Here is a 22279-nt window from a genome sequence, read left to right as displayed (position 1 = left end):
CGGCTCAATGCAACCTCTGTCTTCTGGGTTCAAGGGATTCTCCTGCCTCAGCCTCCCGAACAGCTGGGATTACAGGTGCCCACCACCCTGCGTGGCTAATTTTTGCATTTTTAGTAGAGACAGGGTTTCACCATGTTGGCTAGGCTGGTCTCAAAATCCTGACCTCAGGTGATCTGCCCACCTCAGCGTCCCAAAGTGCTGGGGTTACAGGCATGAGCCACCATGCCTAGCCTTTTTTTCCTCTTTTTTTGAGACTAAGTATCGCTCTATTGCTTAGGCTGAAGTGCAGTGGTGTGATCTCAGCTCATGCTACCTCAATTTCCTGGGTTCAGGTGATGCTTCTGCCTCAGCCTCCCTAGCAGCTGGGACCACAGGTGCATGCCACCATGCCTGGTTAATTTTTTTGTATTTTTAATAGAAATGGGGTGTCACCATATTGGCCAGGCTGGCCTTGAACTCCTGACCTCAGGTGATCTGCCCGCCTCAGCCTTCCAAAGTGCTGGGCTTACAGGCATGAGCCACTGTGCCTGGCCTGAAACTAATTTTGATCTTTTTTCTTTAAAGTTTATGATTAGTATACATGCGGTAAAAACTGGTTGAAAAAAAATTTTTTTTTTTTTTTTTTTTTTTCCTGTGAAGATACTTTTCTACTGATTAATGCCCTCAAGACTATCTTTTATGAGGGCAGGGACTAAATCTCTCTTACTCATATATTTTTCCCCAGTGTCCAGCACAAAATAATCATTATGATTTTGTTCAGAATGTTGTAGCATTGCTATGTTGTTAGGTTGAGGTCCAAAGGGTTTTGTTTTGTTTTGTTTTTGAGACAGGGTCTCGCTTTGTCACCCAGGCTGGAGTGCAGTGGCAGGATCATAGTTCACCGTAGCCTCAACTCCAGGGCTCAAGCCATTACCTCAGCCTCCTGAATAGCTGGGATTACAGGCACACGCCACCACACCTGGCTACCCAAAGGGTTTTAACCCTAGTTTTTGCTTCTGGTGTCTGATCTTCACATCTTTAACTTTATAGCCTTTGGAGGAAGAGGATAAGAAGATGGACCAGAACATATTGCTTGGGGAGAGAGACACAGAATCAAGGATGATTTTGGTTTGAGATAACTGAATGGGGAATATGGCATGAAATAAAGCGAGCTAATTGAGGATTCTTCTGTTTCTTCTAAGATATATTTTTTGTTATTTGGCCTAGTGAGTTTAATTCATCTCAATTTTGATAGATTACTTATGTCATCTAAACTTCAGTTTATGAAATGGTAAATTTATTTTACTAAAATCTTTGCTTTCCTCCTTCTCCCCCTTAGGACATTTGCTACAAGATCCTATTGCACCCACCAACTCCACCTGCCAACATTATGTCTGCAAAACTTGTAAAGGCAAGAAAATGATGATGAAACCTTCCTGTAGCTGGTGCAAAGACTATGAGCAGTTTGAGGAAAACAAGCAGTTAAGCATCCTAGTGAACTGCTACAAAAAACTGTGCGAGTATATAACACAGACTACACTGGCACGGGATATAATAGAAGCAGTTGACTGTTCTTCTGATATTTTGGCTTTGCTTAATGATGGATCATTGTTTTGTGAGGAGACAGAAAAACCCTCAGATTCATCCTTTACTTTGTGTTTGACACATTCCCCTTTACCTTCAACCTCAGAACCCACAACTGATCCTCAAGCTAGTTTATCTCCAATGTCTGAAAGCACCCTCAGCATTGCTATTGGCAGTTCTGTTATCAATGGTTTGCCTACTTATAATGGGCTTTCAATAGATAGATTTGGTATAAATATTCCTTCACCTGAACATTCAAATACGATTGACGTATGTAACACTGTTGACATAAAAACTGAGGATCTGTCTGACAGCCTGCCACCCGTTTGTGACACGGTAGCCACTGACTTATGTTCCACAGGCATTGATATCTGCAGTTTCAGTGAAGATATAAAACCTGGAGACTCTCTGTTACTGAGTGTTGAGGAAGTACTCCGCAGCTTAGAAACTGTTTCAAATACAGAGGTCTGTTGCCCTAATTTGCAGCCGAACTTGGAAGCCACTGTATCCAATGGACCTTTTCTGCAGCTTTCTTCCCAGTCTCTTAGCCATAATGTTTTTATGTCCACCAGTCCTGCACTTCATGGGTTATCATGTACAGCAGCAACTCCGAAGATAGCAAAATTGAATAGAAAACGATCCAGATCAGAGAGCGACAGTGAGAAAGTTCAGCCACTTCCAATTTCTACCATTATTCGAGGCCCAACACTGGGGGCATCTGCTCCTGTGACGGTGAAACGGGAGAGCAAAATTTCTCTTCAGCCTATAGCAACTGTTCCCAATGGAGGCACAACGCCTAAAATCAGCAAGACTGTACTTTTATCTACTAAAAGCATGAAAAAGAGTCATGAACATGGATCCAAGAAATCTCACTCTAAAACCAAGCCAGGTATTCTTAAAAAAGACAAAGCAGTAAAGGAAAAGATTCCTAGTCATCATTTTATGCCAGGAAGTCCTACCAAGACTGTGTACAAAAAACCCCAGGAAAAGAAAGGGTGTAAATGTGGGCGTGCTACTCAAAATCCAAGTGTTCTTACATGCCGAGGCCAACGCTGCCCTTGCTACTCTAACCGCAAAGCCTGCTTAGATTGTATATGTCGTGGCTGCCAAAACTCCTATATGGCCAATGGGGAGAAGAAGCTGGAGGCATTTGCCGTGCCAGAAAAGGCCTTGGAGCAGACCAGGCTCACTTTGGGCATTAACGTGACTAGCATTGCTGTGCGTAATGCTAGTACCAGCACCAGTGTAATAAATGTCACAGGGTCCCCAGTAACGACGTTTTTAGCTGCCAGTACACATGATGATAAAAGTTTGGATGAAGCTATAGACATGAGATTCGACTGTTAAATCAGTGGGTCTTTTAAACCTACTCCTGGTAGGGAAATAGCTACAGTTTTACGGCAGCTATGGTTCTGTTGGTTTAACTTGCCGGAGCTCCTGCATATAGATCACTTGTATCAAGTGTTTTCATTGCTAAGTTATATGTGTTAGTGTCGGGGAAATAGTTTGCAGATAATGGAGGAGTAACCCTACAACTATATGTCCTTAGTTCTTACAGAACCTCATAGTTTGAGAACAAAGCTGATGCAACTGATTTATACAAAATGAACTTTGGCAAGAAAAATAACATTAACCTCATTGTTTATGGCCATGCTTTGTGCATAATCAAAGTTTATGATTAAATGTAAGGAAGTGGTATCTAGTCAGTCCATAAAGATTGTGCTAATTTTTTTGTGGAAAAGTAGCCATTAGTTCAGGAAACTCAGTGCTGCCTTCAGATGCCATTGATGTTTCTCCTGTTGGAAAGCTGATGTGTCCAGCTCAACCTTTGTGCTGACATCATACCATTTCTGATCATGAAATATTGGCTACTGGTGTATGTAGCAGTTCTTAAATCAGCAGTATTATGAAAAGAAAAAATTCCCCCTCATTAGAATGTTTAAGAAATCTTTTTAAAAAGTAAACAGATTCTGTCAGACTACAAATGTTTAGCTGTTTCTCACTCATTTCTAGGGAAAAAATCTAAATCCCTCCTTCATTTTGAGCAGTGTTCTAATTGGATAAATGAAGTGAAGGAGAGTAGTTTTATTCTGAAGGTAATTAAATTTAGACTAGTATGTGACAGAATTTTTTAAAAATTATAAAAATTTTATTTAGTGATTGGGATTTACTTAAAATAATTTTGGAATAATGCCCCCAGACTTGCCCAGATTTATGTGTTGTACTTATTGCCACTGGCCGCCACTTTGACTTTTGTTTTCTATAATAGTTTAATTTGCCACAGTCTTTATTTTGAATATGCTTCTAGTTTTTTTTTTTTTTTTTTTTTTTTTAGGGTGCTGTTCATTATGAAGGCGTCTTTTATAGAGGCCTAATAAGAATGCCTTTTTATGAAACCTGTGCATTTAGGTAGGTTGAAGCTAGGAGGATTTTCTTTAGAATGCTCTCTTGCATGTAAAGCACAAAGTATGTTTCAGTTTAAATGCACTTCTTCCCGTTAATTTTTATGGGGAAGACAAGTGAGTCACAGACATTCTGTTGAAGGTAAATCTAGTCAGTTGCTTCAAAGAGCACAGCCCAAATAAAACAAGGACTGACTAGGTGTAATGAAATAATCTATGATTTAAAAGAAGAGCTGCAGCTTTGACAGTGCTTATTTAAAGAAAAATACTGCTGGAAAATTTCCGATTTCTACTACGTTCACCATCTCTAGTAAGATCCGACATATGTTGAAGTTATGTTTTGATTTGGCACACAGCATGTTCAATGATGGTTACTCGCCTAGTACAAGACATGGAGAAGAAACCTTTGGACACAGAGCAGATGACACCTCCTTCTGTTTTGTAGTGTATCCTGGTGTCATTTTCTGTGAATGTGGTCAGGTAGAGTTGTTTTTGTTGTTGTTGTTGGGTTTTTTTTGTTTTTTTTTTTTTGTTTTTTTTTGTTTTTTTTTTGGTGGGGTGGGGGTGGGCTAAAGCCATAGGAAGAAAAATGTGATGTATGTGTCCAGTATGTACTATTTTGTTTTTGTTTTGCAAGAAGAGTTGAACTATTTTTGATAACAAGAGTAAATGGTGGAAAATGCTTCTTAGTTGTCTTGTCTTTATTTGCTTTCCAAGATTTGGAATTTTATTTAATTCCTTTAAGTATTAGCAGTGTCTTATGAAACATGTATTTACCTAACGTTTGTAACAGTTTTGTGTTGAACCCAGATGCCCTGCTATATAAAGTTGTAAATCTGTTCTTTATTCACTAATGATCACTGCAAAAATGAAATGAGATTGTACACATGGATGAGGATATATTTTGCAAATCGACCAAACTTTCCTAATATTATGATCTTAAAATTCATAGAGTACTTTATTGCTTCCCAAGTTTGATAATCTTGTGTTTTTTTTGATGCATGGGAGGTTGGCAATATAGACAAAGTGGAAATCATTAGTATGTGAGGGACTTGATTGTTATGTAATATTGCCAGTGATGAATTCAGGTTGTTTTTAGCACAAGTTTCTCTTTTTTATGCTGGTATTCTCACTGCCACATTTTTGGAAACCTGTATTACACCTTAAATCTATCAATAAATGATAGTTTTCTAATTCTATGTTGTAGAATACTGAGGAGTTTGGGATAGCATGCTCTGAATGGTCTGTATTATATACATCTGGGGAAGAGTAATCACAGTGCCTTGATTTTTATATTATTTTTCTTTATACCACGAGTTATTTAGGAATGCTGACCAATGACTAACAAGGGATGATTGAGAGATTACTGAAGTAACTGGATTTACTAATTCAACAGGATTTGAAACCACCAAATAATAGCATTTAATATGACACATCCTGAATTGTTGAGTCCTTGTTATTAATATAAATGATCAAATGATCTTTTACCTTAGGTAATAGTTCTAGAGCTGACCATTTTATCTTTTTGGTTAATTAAGTCTGCATTTCCATGAGGAGTTGTAGTATGGTCCTAGGGATGAAGAATTCCTTTTATTTCATTGTATTCTTAGTTAAAACAATTTCATGGTGACCTTGTTGAACAAGAGTAAAAGTTTTACGGCAATCAGATGAAAAATAAATTGTCCATAACCATATCATAGATAACAAATAGAAGCGCTTTAGAAAATACTAAGTTCAAAGTATAGTATTTTGACCAAATCTATTACTTGGATGGTATTTTATACTTTTTCAAAAAAAAATAAAAGCTAGGCATAGTGGTGTGTGCCTGTAATCCCAGCTACTTATGAGGCTGAGGTGGGAGAATCACTTAAGCTCAGGAGTTTGAATCCAGCCTGGGCAACATAGTGAGACCTTGCCTCTTAAATAAAATTAGGTACCCCAAAACACGCAGTTACACATTCTTTTAAAATAATGCATTATAGATGAGGCTAAAGTCTACCTTGATTCCTGTGAACTCCGCCTCATTCACAAACCCTGGTCCGCTTCCCTATCCCGAGGACATCATTTCTCAGTATATTATCATTACTACAAAGACCTTTCTTTGTAGTTTTCACATGGGCTCAAAGAGTTATTCTGACATTCAAGCTTGTTTACAGTCTTACATAAAAATGAGGTGCAGGTATGATTAAAAGCACGAGTGTGTAGTAATGAACATTCATATTTGACAACTTTATTTAGTTTTGCTAAAAGGGAAAAACAAAAGTCATGCAGCCTTCTCCAAACACATCTTAACATTTCAAAAAGCTGAGCAAATCTCATTTGATCAATCTAGAGTTTTATAAACACTTTGAATGGTACACAGTGACATAGATAAGATGCAGGGAAGATATATGGAATTTTTAATTAGTTTGATTACCTTGGTAATGTTATGCTATTAAACTCATTTCTCACTGAATTAGCATTAAGGTCATGATAATAACCCTCAGCTTTTATCAAGGGGCCTGGAATATTGTAACTTGTAAATTCCATTTTGGCAGTAATGATTATATTTACCATGATCTTTACCAGAAAGTCAAATATATTCTACCTTAATTCCTCAGAATTCACATTCCTTGCATTCAGCTCCAAGAAAGGAGTACAATAAAACAAACACATTCTTATAATTCCTGAAAATGTAATAATGTGGGTAAACTATTACAATAGCCCATCTTAAATGGAATGGTACTGATAGATGTACTTTTATAATAGACTTTGTAAGAGATTGGGGTCTTGCTCTGTCGCCTAGGCTGGAGTGCAGTGTCGTAATCATAGCTCACTGCAGCCTCGAAGCCCTGGGCTCGAGTGGTTCTCCTGCCTCAGCCTCCCAAGTTGGTAGGACTACAGGTGTGCATCACCACGCCCAACTAAGCTTAGTTTTTTGTAGAGACAGAGTCTCACTGTGTTGCCCAGGCTGGTCTTTACTCCTGGACTCAAGTGATCACCTCCTTTGGCCTCCCAAAATGCTGGGATTATAGGCGTGAGTCACCATGCCCACCCAATAATTAGAGACTTCAAAAACCAGATGAAAGTGAAAGCAAGAGGACTTCAGTTAAGGAGAACCAAGGTAAAAAAGCCAAATAGTATATTGTAAAATTGAATTTTATTTTTACTTTTTGGTGAATCTTACTAGTAGTTTAGGTCATTATGGATAATAAAACATTTAAACCGTATCTGGTTTCTAAGAAAAGTATTTATTTTTTTGTATTTCTATCTGAAATAAAATGATTGCTTTTCTTCCCTGGTAAAGGCTGGATGGGATTGGTAGGACATTTCATTTATCACATAAACAATCTTAATAATCAGTGTGTGTAGGTTATTGAATATTGTTTCCTAAAAATTGTTATTTTTAAGCTTTTAATTATTTTGTGTGAACTATTAAATAGCTGCAGTAGTTACTGCTTTCTGTAACAGTTAAATGGAAGATCAGTTCTAATCTTGAAGATAAAATGACAGGAAACTGGGAGCTTGTGACAGGCAGGAGTCCTAGGATTGTTAACTTACTGTGCTGTACCTGGTTTATAGTGTATTAGTGTATTTCCTAAATTCTCCTTTTCTTTTTGCCTACCATAACCCTAACCCAAAAGTTCATTTCACTGCTTGGCTTTTATGCCAGCAAGGAGGGAACCAAGGTAGGGTGGAAAGGGAAGCTATTCTTGACACTTTCAGAACTAGTTAAAAAAAAATAAATCTAGGGGAAAAGCTGATGACTGACAGATGGATATTAAATTGCTTGGGGGTTTTACTTACATCAGAAATGTCTATTATTTTTAATAGTTTCTTTTCAAGGATACTACAGGATTTGGCTGGACTGTGGCCTGATGAAAAATGTAGGATTCTGTAGTGAACACATCTACAGTAAATAATAGCTTTCTTTTATAGATGTATCATTTTCCATTTCCTTGATAATGAGGTGGATGAAGTATCTGTAGTAATTTTTTTGAACATGAAGTAAGGAATAACATTGAGGCCTTAACTTTATTAGCTAGTCTAATATTCCTGGGAGAAAGGAATATAGTAAGAATTTTAATGTATCATTATTCCTTTATGTCATCAAGCAGGCCTTCTGATAGGAAGTGAAAACAGTATTAACTAATTTGGAGATTAAATACATCATTCCATAGTTCAATGAATAAAAGTTAAAAGGGCTTTTTCCAAGTATGAGTCAAATTCTGTACTTCATTTAAGAAGTTTTTTTTTTTTTTTTTTTCCTTGAGATCTTATATAAGATCCACAGTCAGGGAGGTTACCAGAGCTTGCCAGCGAAGTTGGAAGGCCCAGTGGTTACAATACCTGAGGATGTAAAGTGACTAGTAGTTTGGCAGGGAACTGTGAAATTACATGAAGCCAGGTAAGTTCAAGATCTTTGAACTCCAGTATACATAGAATTAAAAGTCTCTGAGATGTTTTGGCAGTGCTTTTATTACTAGGGCTAAGTCAATTCTGGAGGCCCTTACTACTTTTTCAAGTTCCAGAATTTTTTGACTCAAGTTTTCTGCAAGTGAAGGTTTCTTCTAGGCTCCATAGGAGCCCGGAGGGGACTCGGATGCCAGCCAACAGAGGCAACTTCAGTCACCTGTGTAGAGAACCGTGCATGGCACCGTCCCCAAGAGATCTTTGGTACATTCAAGGGTGTAGAGTGCTGACTTCGGAAGGCGATGGTACCACTTCTGAGGAAAAGCTCCGTAAGAGGTTTGAGGCAAATTGGAGGAGTCTCCTAAGTTAAATGTGTATCCAGACCTACTGCTTAAAAACAAAGTTCCTAGTGCAGATACACACTTGGAGAAATCAAAGTCTTTAAAAAGCAGTATGCAAACGAGAACATCTCTTCACAAGAAAGAAACATTTAAAATACACATCTTCGTTTCATTGTAGACACTGGGAGCTATTCTTCATCCACTGATTGAAGCTTTCCACATTTCTCTGGAAGGCTTGCACTTAATATTTTACTGCCTTTGTTTCCAAATTCAGAGGGAGAGGCAGGTTCATCTGTTTCATAATCTTCAAAACTGAAATAAAGCAAAAATGAATTAACTGAAGTTTTAATGGTTGGGTAGAAATCAATACGGCAAACACGAGCCTCAAGACCAGCCCGCAAAGGTACCTTTAGTTGCTAAATGGAGGCTGTGAGCAACTGAACTGCCCTGAAGGAGACAACACTCCAGAGCAGAAAACACATTCTTCTCCATGTTCCTTAAAACGTAAGTCCATGTCAGAATTTGTTGAAAATGTTCCATATCAAGCTTTCCCTATGGCTGTTGGTGGGAGTGAGAGAATTACAGATGGTGCAAGGTTAAGAAAAATTTGAGGTCCATAAAGTATGAGCTTTACACGACCTTATTAAAGTGGTTTCCACTCAAAGTGGCAAAATTTTTTTTTTTTTTTTTTTTTTTTTTGAGACGGAGCCTTGCTCTGTCACCCAGTCTGGAGTGCAGTGGCACGATCTTGGCTCACTGCAACCTCTGCTTCCCGGGTTCAAGCGATTCTCCTGCCTCAGCCTCCCCAGTAGCTGGGACTACATCCGTGTGCCACCACACCTGGCTAAGTTTTGTATTTTTAGTAGAGATGGGGTTTCACCATGTTGGCCATGCTGGTCTGGAACTCCGGACCTCAGGTGATCTGCCCACTTTGGCCTCCCAAAGTGCTGGGATTACAGGCTTGCGCCACTGGTCGGTCAGAGTGGCAAACTTTCTCAACTCCCAGATTGCTTTATAGCTTCCCTCCGTGGCTTCCAAGTAACACAAATAGATGTTCAAGTGTGTAGGTCGAACTGACTAAAGCCCGTTTATAGATTTCCCATCTTTCTACTTTGTAGACCTCTACAGCATACCTAGACCTAGATATTCATCCTGGGAAGATGTCGTTCTGCCAAACCTTTTAGGTGTTGCTGGTATCCCCTGAATACTGTATCCTCCAGGCTACCCCTAAGGTTGGCTTTAGGCAGAGATGAAATACTTTCTCTTGGAAATGATGTGGCTGCCTGAAATATTGATAAATATTCTGAGGCTGTATCTCTAAGCCTCATATGTAGATATGTACATCAGAAAAATGCACATCAGTTAGCAATGTCTATTACAGTATTTGACATCACTGGCTTAGCCCTTGCAGGGATCTCCCACAATATTTAAGCAGGAATCTGTGGACATACAGTCTCTTTATCAAAAAGGTACCAAGGCCAATTAGTGAGGGAAAATATGCTGAGGTAGGTATATACAGTAGGGGGCACCTATTCCCTAAAACATTGTGTATGTGTGTGTGTGGTTTTTCTTCTGAGATGGAGTATCGCTCTGTCACCCAGGCTGGAGTGCAGTGGGGCCATCTCGGCTCACTGCAACCTCTGCCTCCCAAGTTCAAGTGATTTCTCCTGCCTCAGCCTCCCAAGTAGCTGGGATTTACAGGCATGTGCCACCATGTCTGGCTAATTTTGTATATTTAGTAGAGATGGGGTTTCACCATGCTCGCCAGACTGGTCTTGAACGCCTAACCTCAAGTGATCCACCTGTCTCGGCCTCCCAAAATGCTGGGATTACAAGCATGAGCCACTGTGCCCAGTCAACATCTTTTTGTTTTTGAAATGGAGTCTCACTCTGTTGCCCAGGCTGGAGTGCAGTGGCACGATCTTGGTTCACTGCAACCTCTGCCTTCCGGGTTCAAGCAATTCTCCTGCCTCAGCCTCCCAAGAAGCAGGGATTATGGATGTATACCACCACGCCTGGCTAGTTTGTGTATTTTTTCAGTAGCGACAGGGTTTCACCATGTTGGCCAGGCTGATCTTGAACTCCTGACCTTGGGTGATCCACCCCCCTCAGCCTCCCAAAGTGCTGGGATTACAGGTGTGAGCCACTGCGCCTAGCCTAAGCCAACATTTTTGAATAGAGGTTAGAGATTTAAAATTTTTAAAAAGCTTACTTGATAGAAAATTGTTCCCTATCACTACCAGTTTATGATACTATCAAAAGTTATAGTTTGTTCATTTAATAAAACTACTGCATTCCATTCTTGTTTCCATTCCTTTTCCCCCATCTCCTTGAGGCCTCAATGCGGCATGGGATGTGCTAGATAAGGAGGCAATAGGAGAGGAACTTTCTGCTAACGCAAGTGAAATGGTTGATGGCAGAGCCTCTGTTCTGGGGAACAAAATTCTCAAAACCACTGCTGCTGCTTTCTTGTCAGGATGGGAGCATCTTCTTCCCCTTGGTGCCCTGACTTGCTGTCTGTAAGCTATCAGTGTTAAATACCTCAGTGTAGGTTTATGAATAAGGCATATTTTCAGAGTTAAGTGTGAAGTGAGACTCATTCAGTAAATATTTGAACTCCTGTTGCTAAGTGTAAGAGCCAAATGCTAGGATTACAATGATGAAAAAGGCTGAAGCAGCCCTCTCCTCACATCTCTTGTAGCTTAATGGAGACCTTATGGAGTCAGGGATTAAGTGATTTAGCCTTAAAGCATAGGCTTTGGAGTCAGACTGTAAAAGTCAGGTTCCAATCTGGGTTTGATCACTTAATGTGACTTTGGGCATGTTGGTGAGTGACACCTAATCCTATATTGCAGGAGGGGTTATACATTTTTGTGTATGTCATTTCTGAAGAAAACATTTGCAAAAGGAAGTTCATTCAATAACCCTCCTTTGTCAGCATCCTGGAGACTCCTCTTAATTTTGGTGGTTCTCAACTAGGGTGATTTCCCTCCCACCAGGGGACATTCAGGAATGTCTGGAGACATGTCTGTGTCTTGCTTGTCACAACTGAGTGGGTCCTACTGGCATCTAGTGGGTAGCGTGCAGGGATGGTGCTAAACATCCTACAATATGCCATACATCTCACAATAATATTACCCATCTTAGAACTCTTGCTCCTTCAATGCTAGTGTGTCCCAGGTTCTGGACTAATAAGCTCTTGTCATTTTGTACTTCCCTGGTAAGCTTAGTCTTTCCCATGGCTTCACTCACCACTTACTCACCTATGGTTTCTAAACTATGTCCAGCCTCAGCCTCTTTCTAAGCTGGAGAGCTCCATGTATCCAGCTGCCTACTATATAGATGGCTCTTTCACTACAGCAGCATGTATAAACTTGAACGCATGTTTCCCACTGCCCTGGTTCTCCCTATTTTAGTCAATGGCACTGTCATCTGCCCACTCAAAGCCAGAAACTAGTTATCCCAAGTTCCTCTTTCCTCACCTCACTACAGCTGACCATATGGATACAAGCCTGCCTCTTCCTCCCTACCACCACTGGCTTCAGTTCAGGGTACCATACTTTCTTGTCTGGATTACACTCTTGCCACATATCCTTTGCTACTGCCATACCAGGCTGTTTATGGTGTTGGAACAGGTTATGGTCTTGGGACCTAATGCCACTGTACATGTTTTTCAACTGCCTGAAATGCCCTTTCCTCTTTGGCTAGCTTGTGTTCATCTTTTAATCAGATGTCAGGTGCAGGTTTCCTGATTCTTGACTCCTGAATTAACCACATACATCTGACTCAGATGTATGTAATGGCTTCCTTATTTGTCTCCCTACTTCTGTTCTTGCACTTCCACTACTCTGGCAGAATGGTCTTCAGAAAACCTAAGGGGTAGGGGTTATATCACTCCCTTGCTTAACAATTTTCAGTGGCTTCCCTAGGCCCTGCATGATCTGGCCCCTGTTAGACTTTGTAATCACATCTCCCTCTGTTGCTCACTATATTCTGGCCACACTAGGCTTTAAAAATCTCCCCAACATACTGTTTCCTGCCTCAAAATCACTGCACACAGTCACATATTTTACTCCCCACCTAGGACATTTTTGCTGTTTTTCAACCTTTTAGGTCTTGTCACCTACTCAGAAAAATTCTTCCCTCAGCACCGTAAGCTGCAACTCCTTGTCCATTATTGGTTCATCTTATTTGCCTCCTTCATATTTACATAATTAAATCTGTTCCCCACTTGACTGTAAAGTGTCCGTTTTGTAGCTCACTAACTTCCTTGGGCTATAGTACAGTGATTGGCACTAAGTGCTCAAAATGAATGGCTGAATGAAAAGTGATGTCCTAATGCTCTTGTGAAACAGTGTGTAGAGCTGCTGGGACAGGATTGGAATCAGTAAAATGGTGAGAGTGCAGAATTCTTTCATTCATTTTCATTCATTCATTCATTCATTCATTCATTCATTCATTTTGAAATAAAATCTCGCTCTGTCGCTCAGGAGGGCAATGGCGTGATCTTGGCTCACTGCAACCTCCGCCTCCCAGGGTCAAGCCATTCTCCTGCCTCAGCCTCCCGAGTAGTTGGGATTACAGACACGTGCCACCACGCCAGCTAATTTTTGTATTTTTAGTAGAGACGGAGTTTCACCATGTTGGCTAGGATGGCCTCGATCTCCTGACCTCGTGATCACCCCCCGGCCTCCCAAAGTGCTGGGATTACAGGTGTGAGCCACCGTGCCCAGCCTGAGGACAAATTCTTTAACATAGTATTGTTAGCATGAGGGGATATGATGGTTCATGTAATTTGGCCAGCAACACCACTGCCTTTAGAAACTTATTTCCCTAAGTAAGTTTTCCCTTTCAGATGAACAGTTTCTGGGCAAAAGTATTCAGGCGGGCTCTGCAGATTCCTGGGATGGAAATAGAAAAGCTGGAATGAGCAGAGATAATGACTGGGACATACATGGTTTGACAAAAGATTGCATGCAGTTTCAGAGTGTTGTCTGGGAGTTATGTTTTGATTCCAATTTCCAGGATTCTGACTATTTACAGGGACAAAAGAATAGAGTATTTGATTCAGGGATTATCTGGGCAAATCTAAGACATATGGTACCTACAGGCATAGAATAAAATGTTCAATATTTTGGCGTGGCGCAGTGGCTCACACCTGTAATCCCAGCACTTTGGGGCAGGCCATGTGGGCAGATTACCTGAGGTTGGGAGTTTGAGACCAGCCTGACCAACATGGAGAAACCCTGTCTCTACTAAAAATACAAAATTAGCTGGGCGTGGTGGCACATGCCTGTAATCCCAGCTACTCGGGAGGCTGAGGTCGGAGAATCACTTGAACTCGGGAGGCAGAAGTTGCAGTGAGCTGAGATCGTGCCACTGCACTCCAGCCTGGGTGACAAGAGTAAAACTCCATCTCAAAAACAAACAAACAAACAAAAAACCAAAAAATAAAATAAAAATTCAATATTTCTCTAGTTTGAAGTCTATAATGCTTCAGGAATATAAGTGTGTGATTTATCTTTATACTTTTAAGTTAAGCCTGTAATCCCAGCACTTTGGGAGGCCGAGACGGGCGGATCACGAGGTCAGGAGATCGAGACCATCCTGGCTAACACGGTGAAACCCCATCTCTACTAAAAAAAAAAAATAGAAAAAAAAAAATAGATATCCTAAGCCACTTACATAAAATGGACTAGCTGAAATATTTGGAAGTTGGATATTTGGTTCACTGAATTTCCTTAACCCATCCAGTGACCAGAAGACCTTTAGTTTCAACTCTTGCTGAAGTTTCCTAATACATACCACTTGCTTTCCTGCCCCAGGAAGTAGATTTCACTTCATTTCTGATGGTTAAAGGAACTCTTGCAGTTCCCCAGAATCATAAGCTATCAATTGTTAATTCTTACTCACTGTGGATATAGACAGCATAAAAATGTGGGCTAAATATATTGTAATTATGAACTGGAAGGACAGGGTCTCAAATCATGTTTATTACCAAGCACAGTGCCTGGCACAAAGTAGGTACCAGTAAATATCTGTTCAAATAAATTAACATTGGGCTTTGTTCAATGTGGAAAAAAATAAAACATTAATCTCAGGCCCATGTAGAGGCTCCGTTTATTAAGCATTAAAAAGTAATTCTAAACTAGTATATCTGTAATTTTATAACTCATGTTTTGAAATATTAATTCATGTCATTCCTTCTTTTTCTTTCTCTATACCCTAATATATACACACAACCCTCCATTCTCCCTGTTTCCCTGTTCCTCTCCTATATTCTCCCGCCTTACTGAGGAGAGTTTGGCTTCATACTTCTCACTAGTTACATTCCTGGACGATTGCTCTGATGGGTTTCTGGCTGGCCTTCTTTACCTACAGTGCCTTAATTTCCAGTGCTGATGGATGTACATGTAGATCTCTGACAGAGTAATTAATATATTTTTAATACAAAGGAAAAAGCTGCCTTTAAAAACATTCAATAGGAAACAGTTCTAAACTGCCCAAATGTCCAGTAACAGGGAAATGGATGTGAGTTATTGCTTGAAAGAACACTGAAGCATTCAAAGTCCTGTTTTTGAACACATTAGTAACAAGTGCCAAAAAGAAATATACCAAGTATAAAATAATGGTTATCCCTGGATCACTGAACCAACAGTGATTTTAATCTCTCTATATTTTCCATTTTTTTCAAGTATTAGTCAAACTGGCAGAAAAGCTTGTTTCTGATTATTGAGGGTCTCGGTTTCTTAGGATAGTAACATGGAAGACCCGTTAGCCTGCTTTACATAATTTCTGTGGCGTTTTTAATGTATTCCATTGCATAAACTGTAAGAATGTTAACTATAAATATGGTATCATAACCTGTTATCTTCATATAGGTAACACATTTAGTTGACTTGGATTAAGTAACTGGTACCCTGCCTTTCTGGCTTCTCTTACGAGGGTTGAATTTATATAAATGCTGTTGTATGCTGTGATCACTTTGTGTGCTAGACGTGTTAATTTGCAATGTTTACAGCCTCATACTTATGGGAGCTTTGGTCTTACTTCACCTCACTGAGATCTGTAGTGATTACTAGGTTACTTACTGAAGACATTACATAAGTACCAGTCTTGAAATCAGGAGGTACAGATGCTTAGCACAATGGCTACCTGTGATTGTTGTTAGATGGAGGATTTTAAGTTGTTTTTGGAGGGCCAAATCGTCTGGACTACTGTAGATATCCTTGTAGTGAGGGTGGCTGCTGTATTGCTGTGGTCTGTGTCTTTCAGTAAACATTTGCTGAGGACCTCCTACATAACAGTCTGCCAGATGCTGGGACTACAAGACTAAGAAAATGTTCTTGCCCCCTGAGGAGCTCACAATCTAATGGTAAAACAAATAGCTCCTTTTTTTTTTTTTTTTTTAGCATTTATATACCAGACACTGTTAGATTCATTATATACATTATCTCTTAATTCTCAGTACAATCTTGCTGTTCATGCAACAGATATTTACTGTGTCAAGCAGTAAAATGTGCCCTAGGAGTGAAGGGAGCAAGATAAGTGACAGAATGCTAATGTTACAGCTGAATAAACTCTACTTCAGAGAGGTTAGGTAATGTGATCACAAAAGTGGTAGTAATAAATAGCTATTGTTTATTGATTACAAAGACACTATGCCTAAGGGCCTTACATTATATACACTGTCTTATTTAATCCTTAAAACAGCTCAGTGTGGCAAGTGGTACCCTTATTTTTACAGGGGATGCTGAAGCTTGGATGCATGAGAGTCCACAGCTTCTATGGTAAAGCAAGGATTTGAAGTTAGGTTTGTCTAACTTCAAATTTCATGCTATTAACCACGATGTTTTACATCTATATATATAATTTTTTTTTTCTTGAGACGGAGTCTTGCTCTGTTGCCCAGGCTGACGTGCAATGCTGTGATCACAGCTCACTGCAACCTCCACCTCCTTCCTAGGTTCATTCAAATGATCCTCGCGCCCCAGCCTCCCAAGTAGCTGGGATTATAGGCACACATCACCACGCCTAGCTAACTTTTGTATTTTTAGTAAAGATGGGGTTTTGCATGTTGGCCAGGCAGATCTTGAACTCCTGGCCTCATGTGCCTGCCTCAGCCTCCCAAAGTGTTGGGATCACAGGCCTGAGCCACTGCACTGGGCCCATGATGTTATATTGTATTTCTCCTATATGGAGTAATAGCTACTATTTATCATGAGCCATGTGCCAGGTGTTTACATACAGTATCTTAGATTCTCACAGCCACCTCAGGAGGCTGATGCTGATGCCTTCTGAAACTGAGCCTCAGGAGTCAAGTAACCTGCTCAGCTGGTGAGTGGACCAGATATGTCTGGCTCCTAAGCCTCTGGTCTTTCTGTGGTACCAACATTCTTCCCTTTCTGATACCAGAGTCTGGCAATTTCTGTTCGACAGTTAGACTCACCCTAACATATTTGTGATTCTTTCTTGAGATGAAACCCTAGTTGATTTAGCCTTGGGAATTTAGGTCTGGCCTTGCTTTTGCACCAGTTGGTCAGTTGTTATTCCTGTAAATGGGCCTTTTCCTTCCCTTTGTTCACATTCTAGTGCTTGCTCTATAGACTGTGGCTTTTGTAAGCCTCCCTGCCCCTTGGGACCCCATAACCTACATGTGTTCTGTGTAGGCCTTATCTTATCTCCCACAACATGAGAAGTGGGGTATCCAGCAAGCAGCAAGAGCCTCTCATATACAAAGGTCGAATTTCACTACAGCTGGTCTCTGCGTCTCCTCTTGTGACCCTCCTCACCTGTGCTTCTGTCTGCCCCCTGCCTCCTCTTTCTTCCTTCCAGGCACACTGGCACGTTCTCTCAGTGCTACCACAACTTGAAAATACTTTTGCTTGAGCCCATTATTTATTCTCTTTAGATGCCATTAGTTTCTCTTCTTTTCAGATGAACATATGTCTATTTGTTTAGATCTGCTATTTCTTCTTCCTTTAAAGCAGGTTATGAAACAATAGTAACTTTTTTTGTAAAATAAATGATCTAGTTGCACAGAAATGTCTAGAAGAATATACTCCCAAGTGTTAAGACAGCCTGACTCTGGGGGGTGAATTTTAGGTGTAGATTTTTGTTTACATCTAACTCTTCTGCAATGAACATGTGTTACCTATATAAACAGATAAAGGAGAAAAATAAATTTTCCCGTTTGTTAAAGTAATACAGTACATGCTCGTTACATGAACCTTTATAAATTATAGAACAGTATAAAAAACCAAATCACTTGCAATCCCACAGCCCAGAGTTAATGACTGTTAATATTTTGGGGTGTTATCTTTTAGCTTGTGTATATACATACACACATTTTAAGTACAAAGATTATATCACGATTTTGTAATCTTGATTTTTCTATGAAATTAAAATTTTTCAAGTACATTTCAATAGCTGCATGTTATGACACATAGATACCATGACTTATTTAACCATTCTATTATTGAACATTTGTGTTGCTTTCAATTTATTTTAGAATTACCTGTGACCAATGCCAATTGTTTAGATTACACAATTCTATCCAAATTTCTGATTATTTACAATAGATACTCAGAATTACCATTAGGGAGTCAAAGGGCATAAATTCAAGTTGTTGCTACATATTGTCAAATTACTTTCCAGGGACATTGGGGCAATATGCTTTTACTAGCAATGTTTGAAAATGCATGTCTTCCTGCAGTAAGCCTAGAGTGAGGTGTTTCTGCAATTTGCTTCTTCTATGAGACAGCAGTGAGGACACTATATTTACCTGTGTCTGTATGTCTTCCCATCCTGTCTTGCATTCGCCATATCCAATAATGCTTAATATACAGTAGGAATGCAAACATTTATTGAATATTATCCTTAACATTTATGTTTTAAAAATTACTGCCAATTTAATAAGCTAAAATTTTTTGGCTCTTTTTTAAAAACAGCTTTATTTAGGTATAATTTACATACCATAGATTTTACCAATTTTAAGTGTTCAGTGCATTTTAGTAAATTTTTTTTTTTTTTTGAGATGGACTTTCACTCTTGTGGCTCAGGCTGAAGTGCAATGGCGCGATCTCAGCTCACTGCAACCTCTGCCTCCCAGGTTCAAGTGATTTTCCTGCCTCAGCCTCCCTAGTAGCTGGAATTACAGGCACCTGCCACCACACCCAGCTAATTTTTGTATTTTTAGTAGAGATGGGGTTTCACCATCTTGGCCAGGCTGGTCTTGAACTCTTGACCTCAGGTGATCCACTCACCTCAGTCTCCCAAAGTGCTGGGATTACAGGTATGAGCCACCAAAAATTGAACTAATATTATCCTTAAAAATTATGTTTTAAAAATTGCTGCTAACTTTATTTTACAATTAGTAAATTTTTACAATTGTGTAATGATCACCACAATCCAATTTTAGAACAATTATTTCCCTATCTCCCTGGTGCTTGTTGGCATTTAGTCTCTACTCTCATTCCTAGAAAAAGGCAACCACTGATCTGCTTTCTGGTGCTGTAAGTCTGCCTTTTCTAGAAGTTTCAGATATATGGAATCATAATATGTAGTCTTTAGTGTCTGGCTTCTTTCATATAGAATATTTATGAAAGATTCATCCATGTTGTTGCAACTACTAGTAGTTCTATCCTTTTATTTTTTTCTTTCATTTTCAAGGTATAATTGATATACAATAAACTACTCATATTGAATGTGTAATGAACAACTTTTGACTGTTGTATATACCTGTGAAATTACAACAATCACGATAATGAAAATATCCATCACTTCCCACCCCCCAAAGATTTTCTCACGCTCTTTTATAATAATTTCCCAGGCAACCACTGATCTACTTTCTGTCACTATAGGTTAATATGTATTTCTTAGAATTTTATGTAAAGGGAATCATACATTACATGTACTATTTTTCTGGTCTGGCTGCTTTCACTTGGCTTGATTATTTTGAGATTCATCCATGTTGTGATTATGAATAGTTCATTCCTTTATTTTATATATAGTAAAATCTTATATATATCATATATATGTATATAGATAATATATCTCATATATATCATATGGTGGAATGTTATAAAAAGACATATATTTAAAATATATATTTTTGTCCTTGCTTGAAAGTCTCTCATGAAAAGATATATTTTGCTTATGAGTTCACCAGTTTGATGGACATGTGGATTATTTCCAGTTTGGAGCTACTAGGGAATAATGCTGTTATGAACACTGGGCGAGCTTTTCTCTTGGGTAGATTTCTAGGAGTGAAATTATTGATTCATATGCCAAATATATGTTTAACTTTTTAAGAAACTGCCAAACTTTTCTAAAGAAGTTGTAGTTTTACATCCTTATCAGCCCAATGTATGAGAGTTCTGGTTTCTCCACATCACTGCCAACTGGTGATTTTAGTTGTTCCAGTGGCTGTGTAGTATATCTCACTGAGGTTTTAATTTGCAATTTCCTAATGTCTAATAATACTGAACATCTTTTCATATACCTATTTACTATTTGTACCTCCTTTTTAGTGTTTATTCAGACGTTTTGTCTATTTTAAAAATTGGATTATTAGTCTTTTTGTTATTTAGAGTTCTTTACATATTCTGGATATGAGTTCTTTATCAGAATGTTTTGGAAATATTTTCTCCTGGTCTGTTTTTTCATTTTCTTAATAGTGTCTTCTGAAGAGCAATCATTTTTAATTTTGAAGGAAGTCTAATGTATCAATTTTTAAAAATTAATCTTGCCTAACCCAAGGTTACAAAGATTTTTCCTATGTTTTATTCCAGAAGCTTTGTAGTTTTAGCTCTTAGAGTTAGTTCTATGATTCCTTTTTAATTATTTTTATATTTAGCACAAGGTATATAGATTGGGGTTCCTTTCGGCACATGGATATCCAATTATTTTAGCATCATTTTTGAAAAGACCATCTTTTCTCTTTTGGTTGAAAATTAGTTGGAGTGTTACACTGATCTGTGTGTGTGTGTGTGTGTATATATACACACCAATGCTACAATGTCTTGATGATTGGTTTACAGTAAATTTTGAAATCAGGTCATCTAATCCTTCAACTTTGTTCTTTTAAAAAAGTGTTTTGGCTATTCTAGACATTTTTCATTTTCTATATAAGTTTTAGAATTTACTAATTTCTACAACAAAAGTCTGCTGGAATTTTGACAGGCATTAGGTTAAATCCATACATTGATTTGGGGATAACTGACATTTCAACAATGCTGAACTTTCTAATCTTTCCATTTATTTAGGTCTTCTTTAATTTCTCTCAGCATTGTTTTTTTAGTTTCATTGTACAAGTATTATTTTATTGTATTTATTCCTATTTTGTTTTTTCCTATTTTTCATATTCTTTTTGATATGATTGTGAATAGAATTACCTTTTATTTCAATTTCATTACTGGAGTGCTCATTGCTAGTACATGGAAATACTGTACTACTGATTTTTTGTATACTGAGCTTGTATTCTGAGATTGTGCTAATTCACTTAATAGTACTGGTATCTTTTATGTAGATTCCTTAGTTTTCAATTTGTAGGTTACATCATCTGTGAATATACAGTTTTACAACTTCCTTTCCAATCTGAATGCCTTTAAAGTTTTTTTCTTGCCTTACTGCACTGGGTAGGACCCCCCAGTTACAATGGTTGAGTAGAAACAGTGAGGAATAGAAACATCCCTGCCTGGTTCTTGATCTTAGGAAAAAGGCATTCATTTTTAAAAATTATACTTTAGGGTACTAAAGTATAATTATACTAGGGTACATGTGCACAACGTGCAGATCTGATACATAGGTATACATGTGCCATGTTGGTTTGCTACACCCATCAACTCATCATTTACATTAGGTATTTCTCCTAATGCTATCCCTCCCCTAGCCCCCAACCCCCTGACAGGCCCTGTGTGTGATGTTCCCTGCCCTGTGTCCAAGTGATCTCATTGTTCAATTCCCACCTATGAGTGAGAACATGCAGTGTTTGGTTTTCTGTCCTTGTGGCAGTATGCTGAGAATGACGGTTTCCAGCTTCATCCATGTCCCTGCAAAGGACATGAACTCATCCTTTTTTATGGCTGCATAGTATTCCATGGTGTATATGTGCCACATTTTCTTAATCCAGTCTATCATCGATGGACATTTGGGTTGGTTCCAAGTCTTTGCTGTTGTGAACAGTGCCACAATAAACATACATGTGTATGTGTGTATGTGTCTTTATTGTAGCATGATTTATAATCCTTTGGGTATATACCCAGTAATGGGATTGTTGGGTCAAATGGTAATTCTAGTTCTACATAGTTGAGGAATTGCCACACTGTCTCCAACAGTGGTTCAACTAATTTACACTCCCACCAACAGCGTAAAAGCATTCCTATTTCTCCACATCCTCTCCAGCATCTGTTGTTTCCTGACTTTTTAATGATCGCCATTCTAACTGGCATGACGTGGTATCTCATTGTGGTTTTGATTGCATTTCTCTGATGACCAGTGATGATGAGCACTTTATCATGTGTCTGTTGGTTGCATAGATGTCTTCTTTTGAGAAGTGTCTGTTCATATCCTTTGCCCACT

General features: G+C 38.8%; 2 protein-coding genes across 4 annotated transcripts in view; one reads left to right on the top strand and one right to left on the bottom strand.

Annotated features, from left to right (window-relative positions):
* LOC105469911 (MSL complex subunit 2) overlaps positions 1-4647 on the top strand; it is a 48552-nt gene extending 43905 nt beyond the window's left edge. The window contains exon 2 of the mRNA XM_011721502.3: positions 1319-4647. Coding sequence (XP_011719804.1) covers positions 1319-2910 — 1592 coding nt within the window. The 3' untranslated portion in view covers positions 2911-4647. The remainder of the gene's footprint in view (positions 1-1318) is intronic.
* Positions 4648-6170: 1523 nt separating this feature from the next.
* LOC105469910 (protein phosphatase 2 regulatory subunit B''alpha) overlaps positions 6171-22279 on the bottom strand; it is a 194122-nt gene continuing 178013 nt past the window's right edge. For all 3 annotated transcript variants that reach the window (XM_011721501.3, XM_071090952.1, XM_071090953.1), the window contains one exon: positions 6171-9010. In XM_011721501.3, the coding sequence (XP_011719803.3) occupies positions 8887-9010 (124 nt within the window). In that variant the 3' untranslated portion in view covers positions 6171-8886. The remainder of the gene's footprint in view (positions 9011-22279) is intronic.

Source organism: Macaca nemestrina, chromosome 2 (genome assembly GCF_043159975.1).
Source record: "Macaca nemestrina isolate mMacNem1 chromosome 2, mMacNem.hap1, whole genome shotgun sequence".
Taxonomy (NCBI): Eukaryota; Metazoa; Chordata; class Mammalia; order Primates; family Cercopithecidae; genus Macaca; species Macaca nemestrina.
This window is presented reverse-complemented; position numbering and strand designations above follow the sequence as displayed.